Source organism: Lipomyces japonicus (assembly GCF_038497905.1).
Source record: "Lipomyces japonicus strain CBS 7319 unplaced genomic scaffold V1514scaffold_49, whole genome shotgun sequence".
NCBI lineage: Eukaryota > Fungi > Ascomycota > Lipomycetes > Lipomycetales > Lipomycetaceae > Lipomyces > Lipomyces japonicus.
In genome coordinates, this window is record NW_027117861.1 from 49,755 (window position 1) to 66,080 (window position 16,326).

General features: G+C 49.2%; 10 protein-coding genes across 10 annotated transcripts; 6 read left to right on the forward strand and 4 right to left on the reverse strand.

Annotated features, from left to right (window-relative positions):
• The first annotated feature begins 28 nt into the window (after positions 1-28).
• V1514DRAFT_336444 (anticodon-binding domain-containing protein) lies at positions 29-916 on the forward strand. Its single transcript, XM_066928537.1, has 3 exons — positions 29-536; positions 613-742; positions 799-916. Exons 1-3 carry the CDS (start codon positions 82-84, stop codon positions 829-831), a joined length of 618 nt encoding a protein of 205 aa, XP_066781473.1. The 5' UTR covers positions 29-81; the 3' UTR covers positions 832-916.
• Positions 602-2,086, reverse strand: V1514DRAFT_167386 (mitochondrial carrier). Its single transcript, XM_066924551.1, has 2 exons — positions 1,864-2,086; positions 602-1,760 (listed from the first exon to the last, which is right to left on the reverse strand). Exons 1-2 carry the CDS (start codon positions 1,891-1,893, stop codon positions 927-929), a joined length of 864 nt encoding a protein of 287 aa, XP_066781474.1. The 5' UTR covers positions 1,894-2,086; the 3' UTR covers positions 602-926.
• An 81-nt stretch (positions 2,087-2,167) lies between these two features.
• Positions 2,168-3,519, forward strand: V1514DRAFT_336446 (uncharacterized protein). Its single transcript, XM_066928538.1, has one exon. It carries the CDS (start codon positions 2,242-2,244, stop codon positions 3,436-3,438), a length of 1,197 nt encoding a protein of 398 aa, XP_066781475.1. The 5' UTR covers positions 2,168-2,241; the 3' UTR covers positions 3,439-3,519.
• A 19-nt stretch (positions 3,520-3,538) lies between these two features.
• On the forward strand, positions 3,539-5,155 carry V1514DRAFT_336447 (uncharacterized protein). The gene has a single exon (XM_066928539.1). The coding sequence runs from the start codon at positions 3,588-3,590 to the stop codon at positions 4,818-4,820; it is 1,233 nt and encodes a 410-aa protein (XP_066781476.1). The 5' UTR covers positions 3,539-3,587; the 3' UTR covers positions 4,821-5,155.
• Positions 5,156-5,187: 32 nt separating this feature from the next.
• On the forward strand, positions 5,188-8,305 carry V1514DRAFT_298122 (chitin synthase-domain-containing protein). Its single transcript, XM_066925474.1, has 2 exons — positions 5,188-7,620; positions 7,679-8,305. Exons 1-2 carry the CDS (start codon positions 5,298-5,300, stop codon positions 8,164-8,166), a joined length of 2,811 nt encoding a protein of 936 aa, XP_066781477.1. The 5' UTR covers positions 5,188-5,297; the 3' UTR covers positions 8,167-8,305.
• A 187-nt stretch (positions 8,306-8,492) lies between these two features.
• V1514DRAFT_344564 (interferon-related developmental regulator-domain-containing protein) lies at positions 8,493-10,271 on the forward strand (the record flags this gene model as incomplete). Its single annotated transcript, XM_066929196.1, has 1 exon — positions 8,493-10,271. One exon carries the CDS (start codon positions 8,493-8,495, stop codon positions 10,269-10,271), a length of 1,779 nt encoding a protein of 592 aa, XP_066781478.1.
• Positions 10,272-11,995: 1,724 nt separating this feature from the next.
• On the forward strand, positions 11,996-13,139 carry V1514DRAFT_336456 (uncharacterized protein). Its single transcript, XM_066928540.1, has one exon. It carries the CDS (start codon positions 12,195-12,197, stop codon positions 12,948-12,950), a length of 756 nt encoding a protein of 251 aa, XP_066781479.1. The 5' UTR covers positions 11,996-12,194; the 3' UTR covers positions 12,951-13,139.
• A 61-nt stretch (positions 13,140-13,200) lies between these two features.
• Positions 13,201-13,524, reverse strand: V1514DRAFT_321962 (uncharacterized protein; the record flags this gene model as incomplete). Its single annotated transcript, XM_066926084.1, has 1 exon — positions 13,201-13,524. One exon carries the CDS (start codon positions 13,522-13,524, stop codon positions 13,201-13,203), a length of 324 nt encoding a protein of 107 aa, XP_066781480.1.
• Positions 13,525-13,722: 198 nt separating this feature from the next.
• Positions 13,723-14,937, reverse strand: V1514DRAFT_336460 (uncharacterized protein). Its single transcript, XM_066928541.1, has one exon. The coding sequence runs from the start codon at positions 14,703-14,705 to the stop codon at positions 13,740-13,742; it is 966 nt and encodes a 321-aa protein (XP_066781481.1). The 5' UTR covers positions 14,706-14,937; the 3' UTR covers positions 13,723-13,739.
• V1514DRAFT_336462 (cyclophilin-like domain-containing protein) lies at positions 14,779-16,248 on the reverse strand. Its single transcript, XM_066928542.1, has 3 exons — positions 16,085-16,248; positions 15,905-15,990; positions 14,779-15,850 (listed from the first exon to the last, which is right to left on the reverse strand). The coding sequence occupies exons 1-3, from the start codon at positions 16,179-16,181 to the stop codon at positions 14,906-14,908; spliced, it is 1,128 nt and encodes a 375-aa protein (XP_066781482.1). The 5' UTR covers positions 16,182-16,248; the 3' UTR covers positions 14,779-14,905.
• Between the last annotated feature and the right edge of the window lie 78 nt (positions 16,249-16,326).

Here is a 16,326-nt window from a genome sequence, read left to right on the forward strand (position 1 = left end):
ATTTGGTTTTGGTCGAATTATCTTGTCGCGACGGGGGCGGCGGGCCAGGTGCAAAGAGATAAAAATAACGGAGCGAATCAAATGTCGAACGACGCCCGGAGGACCAATTGGAATTCGTCTACAGGCAGTGGTAATGCAATTGCCACTGGCAACCGGCCAGGACGGCAGCAATGGTCACCGTCATCGTCGCCGTCGACCGAATGGGTGGTTGGAGTGAACGTGGTGGTGACGACCGTGCTGGATGAGCGAGTGAGCGGTACCGTGTATGCTTATTGCACTCAAACTAACACGGTAACCGTGCATACCAGTCGGTTCGAGTTTCGAGTGCTGAAAGTTGGGTTTATTAAGGACATTGCGGTCGTGGGCAAGCCTGTGCAGCAGCCATCACCAGCGCTGCCGACGGTCGAGCCGGTGAACTTGGCAACAATCACAGCTAGATTGGAACAGGCCATTCGGGCAGCAAATCAGCATCAGGCAAGTCGAGGCGTGGGCGTGAGTGCTGGAGCACAGGCATTGTTTGATGCGCTACATAAAACGTGAGTGAATTTGCTTATCGTTGTGATCAAGGTTTTTTTTTTTTAATTGGGTATTTTTTTGTCTTCTTTTGTTCAGGTTGCCGGTACGATGGGACGGAGTAGCAATTGTCGTGTTGGATGAAGTCAGGATTGAGCCTCCGTACACTTCTGCCGCGTGCAACGCTGCTGATGCGGCAGGACCTGCGCTTGCCAGGATCAAGACAGTCGTGAGTTACGGTGTGATACCATGGTACATTGCAAGTTGCTAACGGGATGTGATCAGGTCGAGCAGGAACGAGCAAAGTTGAAGCTGTAGTCGGGTGATGGTGATTAATTTCTAGTCTATTAATGTAACATGTAATATATATAAACAAAAAAAAATAAAAAAGAGGAAAATGCGATATGGATAGGTCATGGTGATAATGATGGCGACGCGGACGATGTAAACGATGTGAGCAAGGCTTTTGTCGATTCATACCCGCCGAGGAAGACCGCACCGCCAGCCGAGATCCATAACGTGCGCGGGCCAACGCCGCGAAAGAATGCGGCCAGTCCCTCGTCGGCAGCAATCTGCCTTGCCAGGACGGCCACCGGCACCGGATCGCGGGCCAGCATGATGCGTGTCTTGAGCACGTCCAGAGGGGTCGTGAGAGCTGCAGCCACGCCGCCAGCGACAGACCCGCACAAGGCGCCATCCAATGGCGACGGCTGCGCAAGCACTTGGTTGCCATCTCGAGTCCTGGCCCTGGCCCGGGCCCGTTTCAGAGCCTCGTATAAAGGGAACTGGATTGCCGTGAACGGAATCTCACGCAGGATCGTGGTGGCGTAGCCCCGGTACAGGCCTCGCACTCCCTCGGCCTGCAGCACGGCCTTCAATGCAGCCGCGGACGACGGATGAATGGCAGCTTGGGCTCGCTGCTTGACCACCTCGGTCGGCACGCGAACCGAGCAAGCCGCGACCTCGCCAGCAGACGCAGCCAGCATGTGAGTCAGCGGCCGGGCCAGTGCGTCGTCGTGGTCGAGCCGGCTGGCCAGGTGCGGGTACAGGTTCGTGTTGAGGAATTCGTAGGTTAAAAAAAACAAGCTTGCGCCGGGGGCAGAACCCACGATGGCACTGCCAACGCCACGATACACGCCGGCCCAGCCACCGTTGGCCGAGAAGCCACCTTTGGCCTGAAGCCGGGTCTTGACCGTGTCGACGGGGAAAAACACGAGGTCAGTGCAGGTGCCAGCAGCAGCGCCAGACTAGAAAAAAAAAAAAAAAAAAAACGAAGCATGCGAGGTTAGTTCCCGGTGCACAGTCGGCTTAACGTTCTTTGCAAGGGAGGGGGGGGGGAGGGGTACGCACGAGCAGCGGAATGGCGACCGAGTGGTCCATGGCGGACAGGTAAACAAGTAAACAATGAAGTATCGGTCAACGGCAACCAAATCCACTTTGGCCGTTGCGATAACAAAATTGTTTTTGGCCCAAACAGCAGGCGGCCCCTGCTGTTACGTAACCGGCGTGTCAGCAGCAGCGAACCGCTGACGTCACTCGTCCTTCCCTTCGTCCCTCGTCACGGCCGGCCCGGGCGGCATCGCGGAGGCGCAGGATAAGCGGTATTATGTAACTTATATATTTGGGCCGGGGGAGGGGTTCAGCCAGCCTTCGACGACCACAACCACGACCACAAAACCAACCCACCACGACCACAAAACCACCGTGCTTCTCTTCTGAACTTGCTCAATGGCTTTCCTGTTCCGGTCCAGGGCTGGGTCTGACCCGGGCTGGGCTCCGACTCGCGACCTGCCCGCCCTGCCGTTCTATCGCACGTTGTCTGCGCCGGCACTGCCACCGTATCACCACCACCACCATCCCGACCGAGACAGGGACGGCAACACCTTCGGCGACGACCACGACCACGACCACGACGATGATCATGACAGGCTGCAGCTGCCACTGCCGAGGTTCCCTGTCACGCCTCGTGATGAGGAAGGTCGCGAATCACTGCCGCCGTATTCGCCCGCCATTGTCCGCACCGCCGTGTTTGCCCGCAAGCTCGAGATGGTGACCCCACTCGACGTAGCATCAGTGCGGTCGTGGACCACGGTCGACGTCGTGCTCAACAACACACAGCTCAACATCTACAAGCAGTCGTCACTGTCGGCGTCTTCATCCTTATCATCACCATCATCATCACACGCACCGCCGCCGTTATCACAACGGCGGCTGATTAAATCTTACACGCTGCAGTACGCCCAGGTCGGCCTGGCCACTGATTACAAAAAAAAGCCAAACGTGATCCGGGTCAGGGCTGAAGGCCATCAGTTTTTGCTGGCCTGTGCCGATGCTCACGAGTGCGTGGACTGGACAATAGCCCTGCAGGCCGCCTGTGACCTGGCACTGCCGCTCGACGACAGGGCCATCCCGCGTTACCGGTCGATTCCGTCCCGCAGGCGCACTCGCAGGATTCTGCCCTCCGCCAGAACTACAACAACCAGGCGGTCATCGCGAGATCATGACTATGCCGTGCTGGAAGTGCATGTGGCGCAGCCTGAAGTCGATCCTGCGTTGCCGGCCGCACATGAGTCAGATGAAGATGACCTGTACTACAGAAATGCCGCCGCTCAAAACCATGACGATAATGATAATGATAATGACAATGACACCACCACTAATGATAATACTAATGCTACGGCAACTGCAACCGCAACCGCTCACAACTCACCCGCATTCCGCAGAATATCGGCCATGCCTGCCGATGCGTCCGAGCCCGCCGACCAAAAATGGGCTCCGCAAATCCACCAATCTTCGACCTCATCCGCACTACGCTACGCCATCCGCTGCCTGTATTCGTTACCGGCAAACTCATCTTGGGGAGACAAGCTGTTGTTGTCCAGCGGCGACACTTTTATTGTCCGTCACCGCGTGCAGGCCAATTAACTAGACCTCCTGTAATTATATAATATAAATTTATTTATTACCTAAGCACCGCTTAACTTAATTTACTCTCTCACCTATCGTGTAAATTAAATAGATTGAACTTTTTTTGCACAACAAAAATTTTAAACAAGCAAGACAATCTGTTTATCATGACGTCGCCGGACCCGGTCGTGGTCGACGAGGACCGCATGACTGTGCTGGACATGCTCGACAACCTGGCCCTGACCACGACACGGATCAATCAATCCGTGCGCAACCGCAGCCGGTCCATCAAGGGATTCGTGCTCAGGGATAATCATCATCATCATGATCACTACCGTCATCACGACCGTCGCGATCATCATGCTGATATTGATGCTATTCGCAAGCAATTCTTGGAACGATTACACAAGTTTGAAGCTCGTTGGACTCAGGACGCCAAAACCGTGAATCAGCGGGAAAAACTCGTGTTTGCGGTCGGCTTGGCCAACGTGCTCGCGTCCGGCCTGGTCATCGGTGCCCAGCCGGAATGGTTCCACGTGTGGTATTCGGTTCAGATGGTTTTGCTTATGCCCATCAGGGTATATTCTTACCGGCGTAGGGCATACCATTATTTTTTGGCCGACCTGTGCTACTTTGTCAACATGTTGCTTCTCGTGTATATCTGGATTGCTCCGCAGTCCGGCCAGCTGTTTTTGGCTTGCTACTGCTTATCATACGGCACGCTAGCGTGGGCAGTTGTGACCTGGCGCAACTCGCTCGTGTTGCATTCGGTTGACAAGACCACGTCGACATTTATTCATGTGCTGCCGCCGGTCGTGCTGCATTGCATCCGGTTCAGGCTTGACCAGCAATTCCAAGCCGCCCGGTTCCCCGCTGCGGCAAACCTGGCCACGTTCAACTTGCGGCATGGCATGACTACCGCGTCAGCTACCTACGCGGTATGGCAGACGTTGTATCATGTGTTCATCACGATCCGTCGCAAGGACAAGATCAAGGCCGGCACGATCACGTCATTCGAATGGCTGCGCCGGTCCTACCGAAACACTGCCATCGGCAGTTTTGTCAACAACTTGCCCGAACCATTACCGGTACTTGCGTTCACGGTCATCCAATTCACGTACCATTTGCTTACGATCTTGCCCTGCCCGGTCTGGTACCGGTTTCAATACTTATCGGCAGGGTTCGTGTTTGCCATTTTCATGGTCGCCGCCTACAACGGTGCCACGTACTACATTGACGTCTTTGGTCGTCGATTCCAGTCTGAGCTGGAAAAACTGCAGGCTGAAGTCGCCGCCGCCGCCTCCTCCTCGTCATCATCATCATCATCATCATCGTCGCCGCCGCCGCCGCCGCCTCGCGACTTGGACTCTCTACAAACGCCGGAGCAAAGCTCTTCATGACGCCTAGCTCATCAGACGACAGGTCTTAAACTGAACCCTTTTTTCCTTTTTAGTTTTTCCTGCCTATTGGTCACTTGTGCAAACCGCCACCCCAACCGCTGTTGCTATTCTAAGCATATGTATAGCCTCAGCGCACGTCCCATACAAGTACCGACAACATTTATTCGGCGGCTTTTAACAAGAACGACCGAATTAACGAATTAACGAATTTTTTCCACTATTTTTACATAATTACAATACAATTCAATATGTGCTCTGAATTTTTTTTTTTTTTTTCTTTCCCAAGCCTTCGTTGGCCACAACGCGATAATTTTTCATCAGCCACACGTGCAAACCTTTTTCCCCCTTTCTCCCATTGTTTCATCATTGTAAATATAACTTATTTATAGTACTTTTTTTACCCAACTAGCTTGCAGCTCTGTTTTTTTTTTTATTTATATTTTTTGCTTTCGTCACCACAGCTGCATTTCTTCAATCATGTCGTATCATCCTGTCGGTGGCAGAGGCACTGACGAAGACGACCATGTGGCTGTTGCAGACCAGGCATCAGGCGCGTACCCTTTGCAGACCTTGTCTTCTGATCATTACCACCGACTAGCACACGCGGTTTCTGAACCCAACAATGAAGACGAACTAGCCAACCCGTTTTACGAGTCACCAGAATCATATGGATATGGTGCGGATCCATTCGATATTGACAGCGTGCCGCTCACGCGTGAGAATTCCTTCGAATACGATGCGTCGCAAAATTCGTCATGGGCCACGCTCAAGCCCGATTCTTCTTTGTCGTCATCGGCCAACAACAGCGGCTATCAATTGCGGGAATCATACGCAAACGAATCGAATGCCGTCATCCCGCCGGTGCCACCGTTGGCGTCCGAATACTCTGCTTCCGTGTCAGACGTGTCCGAAGCTTGGGGCAAGCGGCAACACACGATCAGGGCCAACAACTTAAACCGGTATCAAACCCGCAGGGTCAAATTAGTCGGCAACCAAATTTTTTCTTCTGAATATGCCGTGCCATCGGCGATCAAGAACGGCATTGAGAAGCAATACCGGGATTTGGAATCCGGTTCCACCGAGTTTACCCATTTGCGGTACACCGCCGCGTCATGCGATCCGGATGACTTTACGGAAAAGAATGGATACCGTTTGCGACAGGTTGAATATAACCGCAAAACCGAACTCGTGATTGCAATCACGTATTATAATGAGGACAAGGTCTTGACCGCAAGGAGCTTGCACGGTGTCATGCGCAATATCAGGGACATTTGCAATCTAAAGCGATCGAAATTTTGGAACAATGATGGACCAGCATGGCAAAAAATTGTCGTGTGCTTGGTTTTTGACGGCATCGATCCTTGCGATAAGGAAACGTTGGACATGTTGGCCACCATCGGCATTTATCAAGACGGCATCATGAAAAAAGATATTGACGGCAAGCCCACGGTTGCACATATTTTTGAATACACGACACAAATGTGCGTAACTGCAAATCAACAATTGATTCGGCCTCAAGAAGGTGATTTTCAAAATAACTTGCCGCCAGTGCAAATGTTGTTTTGCTTGAAGCAGAAAAATTCCAAAAAGATTAACTCCCATCGTTGGTTGTTTAATGCGTTTGGTAATATGCTTAATCCTGAAGTTGCCATTTTGTTGGACGCTGGCACAAAGCCCGGTCATAAATCATTATTGGCCCTGTGGGAGGCTTTTTATAATGATCGCAACCTTGGCGGCGCCTGTGGTGAGATTCATGCCATGTTGGGTCGCAAGTCATTAAACTTGATAAACCCGTTAGTCGCGGCTCAAAATTTTGAATACAAAATTTCAAACATTCTTGACAAGCCATTGGAATCATCGTTTGGTTATATTTCGGTCTTGCCCGGTGCATTTTCGGCGTACCGATTCAGAGCCATTCAAGGTCAACCTTTGCAACAATATTTTCATGGTGATCACACCTTGTCGGCTCGGTTAGGTAAAAAGGGACTCGAAGGCATGAACATCTTTACCAAAAATATGTTTTTAGCCGAGGATCGGATCCTTTGCTTTGAGGTTACGTTTAAGCGGGGTCAAAAATGGCATCTGGCCTATGTGAAAGCAGCCAGGGCTGAAACCGACGTGCCAGATCGTGCGCCGGAATTTATCTCGCAAAGAAGAAGATGGTTAAATGGTTCATTTGCCGCGTCCGTGTATGCGCTGATTCATTTTGGCAGGGTGTACCGGTCAGGTCATAACCTGTTCCGCATGTTCATGTTTCACATTCAGGCACTGTACAACCTGGTTACGATTTTCCTGTCCTGGATCTCGCTTTCGTCTTTTTACTTGACCACGACCATCTTGCTTGACCTTGCTGCCAAGCCCGACCGCCTGCCGGACGGTTCGCTCGTGATGGATCCGATCCCGTTTAAGAACGAGAACGTAAACACGGTGATCTCGGTCGTGATTAAAAATTTGTACGTGGCCATGTTAGTCGTGTCGTTCATTCTGGCCCTGGGTAATCGACCCAAGGGTTCCAAGAATTTGTATTACCTTGCCATCGTTATCTTTGGTGTGATTCAATACTACGCATTGGTTGTGTCGTTTATGATGGTGGCCACCACGTTGCGGCAACCGAATTTCACCAAGCCGCCGGATGAGTCATACATCAGCTTCGTGTTTTCGTCCATTTCGTTATTGATCATTATTGCCTTGGCCAGCACGTACGGCGTGTATTGGATCGCATCGTTTTTGTATTTTGATCCATGGCACATGCTTAACTCCTTTATGCAGTACATTTTTTTTACCCCCAGTTTTATAAATGGTATCGTATACATTTTTTAAACATAATTTTTTTTTTCCCTAACTGACGCTTGCTTTAGTTTTAAATGTGTATGCTTTCTGCAATTGGCATGACGTGTCGTGGGGCACAAAAGGTTCCGATCAGGCAGACTCGCTGCCATCGGCGCAGACCAAAAAGACTCGCGATGGCAAGATTGAACTCGAAGAAGCCGACCTGCCACAGGAAGATATTGACATGAAGTTTCAAAGCACGGTTAAACGAGCATTAAGACCGTACGCGCCACCATCCACGTCGGAACAAAAATCATTGGATGATGAATATCGTAATTTTCGGGCCAATCTTGTGTTGGCTTGGATCTTGTCCAACGTGATTGTCGTAATGGCCATCACGTCTAGCAGCTTGGACGGCATCATTCCCAGTGAATCTGAAGAACGTCGAACCTGGAAACGAAAGAATTTTTTCCGATTTTTGCTTTGGTCTACGGCCATCCTGAGCGTGATCAAGTTGTTGGGTAACATTTTTTTCCTAACAAAGACTGGAGTTTTGATGTGGTTTAAAAAGAGATAGATGGGTATTAAAAAAAAAATTGTTTTTTGGAAGGATGGGGGAATATTAAAACAAATGATTGTCACGAATGTTGGGTTTTTTCTGTTTTTGTGTTGATATTTGAGAATATTTAGAAATGACATGAAAGTTGATGAGTTTATATCAAGATGTAATTATAATTTCATGTTTGGTCATGTAGTGTCGACCGTGGCGTGTGCGTTTGCCCCGCGAAAACCGGTGACGTATGAGTCGGTTGGCAAATTCGCCTTGCAACGTCAGTCAGATCAGTTACGTTGCTTGCTTGCTTGGTTTTTTAATAGTACAATTTTTTGCATAAAACCAAGAGCATGTCAGAATTACGACGTCAGGTAGCGACTTCGCTAGTTAATCAACGCAAGTTTCGAAATGGTTCTTCTAATTCCAGGTCCGGTAGCCGGACGGGCAGCTCATCAGCAGCCGAAGATGATGCGTCAGAGTATTATTCCGATCTTTTTTCAGAAGATGATGACGATGCATGGTCGATTGCGTCTAACGATACGGTTGGTTCAGACACATCCGTGGCATCGACCGGATCCAGGTCGTCCACGTCTGCAGCAGCAGCAGCAGCAGCTCGCAAGAAGGACAAGGACACGGCCGAAAACTACGCACAAAAATTGAACGAGTACGTTGACATTGTGGCCATCACAACAGGCGGCCGCAAGTCGTCAAATTTGCAATCCCGAATCGATGCCTGGTCGCGGATCGGCAAGATCCTGGCCCTCAAGTACGCGTGGCGCACGGTCGAGCAAAGAAGGCATGACCTGCATGACGCGGTTGCCAGGGCAATCAGGCACGGCCGGTCTGGCAGCAACACGGAAGTCGTGTTGTCCTGTCGCGTGTTGAGCTTGTTGGCAGCCACGGACCCGGATCATGCCGGCTGGCTTGAATTGGCCCTATGGTTACTGCGAGCGGTAGTGATTAGTGGTTCAAACATGTCGGTTAACGACGACGATGATGATGATAGTGGCGGTGATGACGCCGCGACTGAGGGCGCTGAACAAGTGAAAATCGCAGCAGTCAATACCGTGACCGCCGTGTTGCTGTTGTCGCATGCGGCTAGCCAACACGATGTGACCGCCAGCTTGCAATCGTTTCTCGACCTGATTCAGGACGCGTGCTCGTCCGCGTCCGCGTCTTCGTCATCGCCGGCCGTGCTGGCTCATGTACTTGCGGCAGTGGGCGTCCTGGTCACCGTGCTGGATGACGCGCTCGAGTTTAGTCAGGACGCCGTGTTACCGATCGTGGACTTGCTGGATTCGCCCGACTTGAAAGTCAGGCTCGCTGCCGGGCAGGATATTGCGCTTTTTTACGAGCGGCATGCTGAAGACATGACTTACTACGGCCGGTACGACGAAGACGACGACGACAATGATGATGATGAAGATGATGACAAGGCAGAAGTGCCGGAGCTTTATTACGACAATGACGAGTTGATTTACAAGTTAACCCAGTTGGCGACCGTGTCGTCCAAGCGAATCGCCAAATCTTCGCGCAAGGAGCAACATTCCGTGTTTAGGGATGTGCTGGATACGGTCAAGACCGCGGTTGCTGCCCAGGAAGCATTAATAACCGGTATTGACGAACCTGCGTATTCGGATGCGGGTACGATTGATAGTAGCACAGCAGGCAGTGGCAGCGGAGGCGGCGGCGGAGGAGGAAGAGTAAATTTTAAGCTCAAGTTCGAGCAAGGATTGACCTTGATCGTAGATTCATGGGCATCTTACCTGCGCTTGGTACAATTGCGCAAGGTTTTCTCGCACGGCCTGGCAGTGCATTACACTAAGAACCGGGACGTGCGAATTGCATTGGACCCGTACCATCGGTGGTCGTCATCAAAGTATGAACGGGCGTCAGCTTCACATACGCCACCGGTGCAGCATGATGATGATTACGGCGGTGATGATTATGCAGATGACGACAATAATGATGATGATGTGGACTTGCGGGCGAAAGAGATTGCCAGGAGTATTAATCGAGAGAGTAGGCGGTTGCGGCAAGCGGACATTCAAAAGGCGAGAAATACGTCACGCAGGGAATTGTTCAATCGGCAATTGCACGATCATAACGATGAAGAAGAGAATGTTTGAAAAAGAATGAAGTTTATTAAAAGTATGATGTGATTTAATTTTTGTCGATGCCCGGCGCTGGTACTTGATTATTTATGCATGACAGCGGCCAGTGATGGCATATAGCTAGCTGCCTGTATGCATCCAACAGTTACTACATATATAACTATTGTTGATTGGATGGAGTGACTGATGGGAATGCCATCAAAGCAGTGCACCCAAATCGGGCCTAGTCCAAAAAAAAAAAAGGCTTCAATTTGTCAATGCGTCGGCCGGATTTGGACACAAGCTATATTATATGTATTGCGGTACCCACTGTAAACGCTTATACTTTTAGAAACATGATTTTTTTTTACATTCGAATTATTGGTCACGGTTTAACATGACCCGGACCCGCATTGTGGATGCCGGTACATGATGATGATGATGATGATGATGATGATGATGATGATGATGATGATGATGATGATGATGGTTTGAGAATCTAGGACAGAAACTTTGTACAAGAATCCACGACAGATGCAAAACAAAAAATCTTATAATGTCCTCATGGTTGGTTGCATCTTTGTTGCACTTTTGTTAGCCGTGCGTTGTGCGTGCCCTAACTAAGTGAAGTCTAAGTTCCTGATTGCACGTAGTTTATATATAGTAGTATGTATTCATGGATGGCACGCATTGTGGCCCGTTTATCTACTAGATCTCAACCATTCACATCTCTAGTTTTTATTTCTTTACTTTTATTTCGTTTGCATTGCTTTTGATGTTGCGTCCTTCGCCGCGACGGTGAAAACATTTTATTTTTCTCGTTTGTGATTGTGTGTACACCAACAAAAAAAAAAAGGACTTGTCAATTGATTTCTTAGTATTACTGAGTTTTTAATTTTTTTATTTTTATTTATTTATTTATTTTTAATTTTAAAGTACAAGGAAAGACAAAAGAGAAAGTTGATTTCGTATTCATGACAACCGACTTGCTACCTCATTTTCATCATCATCATTCGAGAAAAGACGGTCAAACCCAGGCAATCCAATGACGTCTCTTTTCACTCGTCGAAAGAAAAAATCAAGTCATGCTGGTAGTGCGGCAGCGATTGCGGTGTATGGCAAATCCGCATTTAATTTGGATGGTACATAATGAAATGCTCTTTGGGGTTTACTGGTTTAATTAATTTTGGATTAGATGACGACACGTTATCACCGGAAGAAACTCGCACGTTGGATTCACACGTCAGACTGATGGCGTTCACGGATGTTACGACAACGTCGTCGCCATCAGCCTTTTTATACCCACCTGATGCAACCCGCAAGTTGGACGACTTCAGGGCCAGGTCCGTATGGGATTCATATCACAATCAATCAGCCATGCTTCACCGGCAGCAACAACAACAACAACAATACAACCACAACCACAACCATAATAATGACCGAGTAGAAAACCATGCGTCTTTGCCAGCATCATCCCGATTATCCGCATCATTGCGCCGGTTCTCATCGTCGTTTAACTTGCAACAGCACCCACCACAACCTCCACCGTCACCACCTCCATTACAACACGCACGACTGCAACACTACCTTACTTTGCCACTTCCTAAACTCGCTCAATCTCCTCGACCCAGTCAACCTGGCCGAGCAAGTTCGAACATCGAATCGTCATCCCCGCACGTTCATCATCATCACGCATCACGTGATGCCGCTCAGCAACTGCGGCGGCCGCGGTCGGCAGCATTGCTTGCCCGCAACAGCGTGCCGACACTGGCCAGCAGCCGAAGGCCTGGAGGCGGTGCGTCGTCGGTATTGGCATCATCATCATCATCATCATTGTCGTCGTCGTCCACGTTTTCGTGTTCGCCATTGCAGTCCCGACCGCAATCGCGCGCGACAAGGACGTCAAGGACGACAAGGTTGCCTGGTCATGCTGCTGCTGACTCGGCCGGATCGGCACGCATGAACGCGGCCGAAACAAGCACGACTACTACATATAGTGCTATTAATGCATCAAATCCGCATCAGTCCCTTCCTCCGCCTAATCTTGACATGCCGATTCCGTCACCACCATCACCATCACCATCATCATGTTCATCATTAATTTTCGAACGCCAGGTCGAACAACAGCAGGACCTGATGCTGCCTCATGAGGCAACTGCCGGTCATCACGCAACCGAGAATCACATTCCGGCCGTGCTGGCAGCGTCATGCCAGGCGCTGACCGATCATGCGGCTGATTTGCATGCCATTCAGGTCATCACTGTCGAGTCGGCGGCCCGGCACAGGCAGGCGCTTGTTTCAACAGCTGCCACGGCAGTGGCAGCAGAAGCATCACCATCACCATCATCTTCACCGACGCCATCACTTTCTTCGCCTTCATTGTCGGTCACGTCGTCAACGTCACGGTCGGTATCGTTATTGTCGACGATTAGCACTCAACAAAACCGGCTTAGTTTTTGCTCGTACGCGGACGTGCTGCATGACGATGCAGGCGTGCCGGCTTCGATGCCTTCAAATTCGACGCATGTCAATAACAGCAACAGCAATGATGATGATGATGATGAACATGCAGCCTCGGGCTCGGCAAATCATTCAATGACGCCAGTCACGATGACAAAGGCACACACGAGTGATGCGGATACGCAGTTGTTGATCACGGTTTCTACACTTGGTGAGGCGATTCAAATGCGGGAAAATCAATTGTCTCACACATGATGAGCCAGTGACAAATGATCCGTTTCCGAGTATATCCACCGGCGAGAGGGAATTTTTTTTTTTTTTTTTTTTTTTGGCCAGGGAAGCTGGAAAGTTAATGCGTATATCTGATGGCGTGTTGTGTAAATTTCATGTTGAATGTATTGCATTATTAATATTATTACATTTAATTTCCTATTGTTACAAAATCTTATTGTTTCCTTTTTATTCACTCGCTCGTTGCATGTTTGGCTTCATGGCGTCTAAATTGCTAAACTTGCTCAATGACTTGGTTTCGCCGACTTCGTAATCTGGCTTGCCCGTGGTTGTTATCGCCGTCGCTATCGTCGTCTGCATCACTATCATAATTGTCACGATTGTCTTGATGTTGCTTTGCCTGCCGCAATGCCGTACTGGTACCTTCAGTTAATCCAAACCTGACCGGTCTCTTTGTGCCATCGTTGCTTGCCGCACGGCCACCACGAGTCTTGCCGGATGACTTGATTTCGTACTTGCCCACGCCGTTAAGAACCGGCATCAGCACGACCCCAAAAATCAAAATCACGATCAGGCCGAGAAATGCAAACGGATTCATTCTTCTTTTCTTTTCTTTTTTTTTTTTTCCCTTTTTCTCACATAAAAAAAAAATCAAATGACTGATTATCCGGGATTCGGCAATTCGGCCCAGGTTGGCCAAAAAAAAAAATATTATAACGTAAAGAATAATTACCCGGACTTTGCCTTCAGAATTTAATGTAAATTTCTCTTCTACCACCAAACTACTAACTAATTACGTTTCTTGTTTCCTTTTCACAATGAATTCTCAAAATCAATATACCTTTTAGCAATTTCCGTCACTTCATCTTGCGCACTTACTGATGTTTTTTTCATCAATGGTCGTCTTACATGTCCGCCATAGCCAAAGAATTTTTGCAAAGCGATCTTGGAACCTTCCGGACCCAAGTTCGTCAACACGTAATCAGATTGGGATAATTCCAATTGAGCCTTAAATGCTTCATCATATTTTTTTTGCGCAAACAGGTTAAACACGCGCACGACTGTTTTGGGAGTAATATTGGCCGGTCCAGAGATCACGCCCGTGCCGCCGACTGCCAGCGCCTGGGTTAAAAAATCAGCCATGCCCGCGATGCACAAAAACCCGCCGGTCGTGATCGCGTTGTCCGGGTTTAACGGGCCGACGGGCCGAGTTTGTGCTGCCACTCGGGCAAGCTTGCCCGACGAACCGCAAGTAAACTTGGCTCCGATAATGTTTTCGTGCACTGACAAGCGCGCGATCAGGTCCGACGTCAGGTCCACGCCGGCAGTGACGCCAGGGTAGTTGTAAATGATCACCGGTACCGGCGAGCCGTCAGCCAATCCGGTGAAGAAATCATGCATGACTTGATCGGTCACGAACGACCGGTAATACGACGGTGGCACGGTCAAAATGGCGTCCGCACCCGCTGATGCTGCCTGCCGGGCCAGCTCGACCGCTCCTCGCACGCTTTGGTCCGTCACGCCGGCAATCACGGGCACGTGCGTGAAGCCGGCCTGGTCCAGCGCGGCACGGGTCGTCCTGGTCACCACAGACCTCTCCTCGTTCGACAACAGCACGCCCTCGCCGTATGATCCCAACGTGACCAGGCCGACCACGCCAGCCTGGGCCAACCGGACCGCATGCCGGGAAATGGCGGCCACGTCAACCTGATCGTCGTCGGTGAAAAAAGTTAACGTGGGCACGTATATTCCGGCAATTAATTCACGAACTGGAGACATTTTTTTTTAATGATGAAAGTAAAAGCAAACAAAGAATGCAAGGCGGTTTGGAGGCTTATTTATATTGATAACGAAGAAAGTGTGGGGAAAAAGGCGGAGAAAACGGCGCCGCACCCGGTTCGTGGGGGCATAATAATTTCGTCGAACATGGTCACGTGATGATACTCTTATTTAGTTACAATATTTAAACAATGATTTTTTTACTTCTTGTTAAAGAATCCGGCATACGCAGCTCGTTCCCTCTGCTTGCGATCGGCAATCTTGGATTTGGCCGATGCTAATTCCTGCACGATGGCCCGGTCATTGGGCACGATCTTGAGCGCGGCTTCCAAACTGTCGACCGCTGCGGCCTCGTTCTTGCTGCGCAAAAGACCGACTCCCCTTCTGTAATAAGCCTTTGCCTTGTCCGCATCCTTGATACCATCCACAACTAACGCGTTATCGGCTGATTCAGAGGCAGCAATCGGTTGATCCAATCGTAACTGGATCAGGGCCTGGTTTAACAACAACGTGATCTTTAACTGATCAAACTTGGCAGCGATTTCTTGCTTCGGATCTGGGGAAAAATAGTTAAGGTACCGTAATGCCTTTTCATGCTTGGCCAGTGCCAATTCAAACTTGCCGTCTTTGAAAAGTTTGGTTCCAATGTCCTTGACCGCTTGTGACAATTGCAGCAAGTTTTCGTCCGACCGGTTATCGTCACCTTGAAGCTTGGCCTCGTCCTCGGGGAAATCTTCAAGCACGTCACCGGTGCCGTCATCAGCATTACTGCCGACCTGTGACGCTTGCTCCTGGGTTAACTCGCCGCTGTCAGTAATCGTGACCGGCAAAACTGGCTTGTCATCCGATCCGGTTTGTGAATTCTCAATCGCCCGCACGATGCTCTTGCCGGTCACGACCTCACCAAACACAACGTGCTTGCCATCAAGATGTGCCGTCGGAACCGTCGTGATGAAAAACTGTGACCCATTCGTGCCAGGACCGGCATTGGCCATGGAAAGCAAAAAAGGCTTGCCATGCTTGATTTCAAAATTTTCATCCTCAAATTTTTCACCATAGATGGATTCACCACCGGTACCGTTACCGGCAGTGAAATCACCACCTTGAATCATAAATTTTTTAATCACACGATGAAATGTCGAACCCTTTTCATGATTCTTAATTCGTCTTCTTTTTCTTTAAAAAAAAAAAAGGCTTACCTTGAACCATAAAGGTTTCCCACTCTGTCCCACTCCTTTCTCACCGGTAGCCAACGCCCTAAAATTCTCTGCGGTCTTGGGTACGACTATATATATGAAATTTCTTTTTGTTAATAAAAACTCATTACTCTCATTAAACTAATTCTTCCCCCCCCCCCAAAAAACAAGTCTGTTATTTACCATCATTGTATAATTGCAACACGATGCGACCTTTCTTAACATCACCAATGGAAATGTCAAAAAAAACAAAAGATCGGTTTGCCTCAGTAGATGCCATTTGTATTTACACTATTATATATATATATAAATGTATATAACAAAAAGGAAGCTAGTCCCCACGCGTGGAAAACTGTGGAATTAAAAACCCTTGACCATTTGTAATTAGCTAATGTATTATGTAATACGTTTACTTAACCTATTTT

Excerpts from the sequence above, each read along its gene's own strand:
- V1514DRAFT_336447 (XM_066928539.1), top strand. The coding sequence starts at position 3,588 with ATGACGTCGCCGGACCCGGTCGTGGTCGACGAGGACCGCATGACTGTG.
- V1514DRAFT_336462 (XM_066928542.1), bottom strand. The coding sequence starts at position 16,181 with ATGGCATCTACTGAGGCAAACCGATCTTTTGTTTTTTTTGACATTTCC. Across the intron at positions 15,991-16,084 it reads GTTGCAATTATACAATGATG|TCGTACCCAAGACCGCAGAG; the intron begins GTAAATAACAGA and ends TCATATATATAG. Across the intron at positions 15,851-15,904 it reads GGAAACCTTTATGGTTCAAG|GGTTCGACATTTCATCGTGT; the intron begins GTAAGCCTTTTT and ends AATCATGAAAAG.
- V1514DRAFT_336446 (XM_066928538.1), top strand. The coding sequence starts at position 2,242 with ATGGCTTTCCTGTTCCGGTCCAGGGCTGGGTCTGACCCGGGCTGGGCT.
- V1514DRAFT_336460 (XM_066928541.1), bottom strand. The coding sequence starts at position 14,705 with ATGTCTCCAGTTCGTGAATTAATTGCCGGAATATACGTGCCCACGTTA.
- V1514DRAFT_298122 (XM_066925474.1), top strand. The coding sequence starts at position 5,298 with ATGTCGTATCATCCTGTCGGTGGCAGAGGCACTGACGAAGACGACCAT. Across the intron at positions 7,621-7,678 it reads TACCCCCAGTTTTATAAATG|TTTTAAATGTGTATGCTTTC; the intron begins GTATCGTATACA and ends CGCTTGCTTTAG.
- V1514DRAFT_167386 (XM_066924551.1), bottom strand. The coding sequence starts at position 1,893 with ATGGACCACTCGGTCGCCATTCCGCTGCTC. Across the intron at positions 1,761-1,863 it reads CGGTCGCCATTCCGCTGCTC|TCTGGCGCTGCTGCTGGCAC; the intron begins GTGCGTACCCCT and ends TTTTTTTTCTAG.
- V1514DRAFT_336444 (XM_066928537.1), top strand. The coding sequence starts at position 82 with ATGTCGAACGACGCCCGGAGGACCAATTGGAATTCGTCTACAGGCAGT. Across the intron at positions 537-612 it reads TTTGATGCGCTACATAAAAC|GTTGCCGGTACGATGGGACG; the intron begins GTGAGTGAATTT and ends TCTTTTGTTCAG. Across the intron at positions 743-798 it reads TTGCCAGGATCAAGACAGTC|GTCGAGCAGGAACGAGCAAA; the intron begins GTGAGTTACGGT and ends GGATGTGATCAG.
- V1514DRAFT_336456 (XM_066928540.1), top strand. The coding sequence starts at position 12,195 with ATGAACGCGGCCGAAACAAGCACGACTACTACATATAGTGCTATTAAT.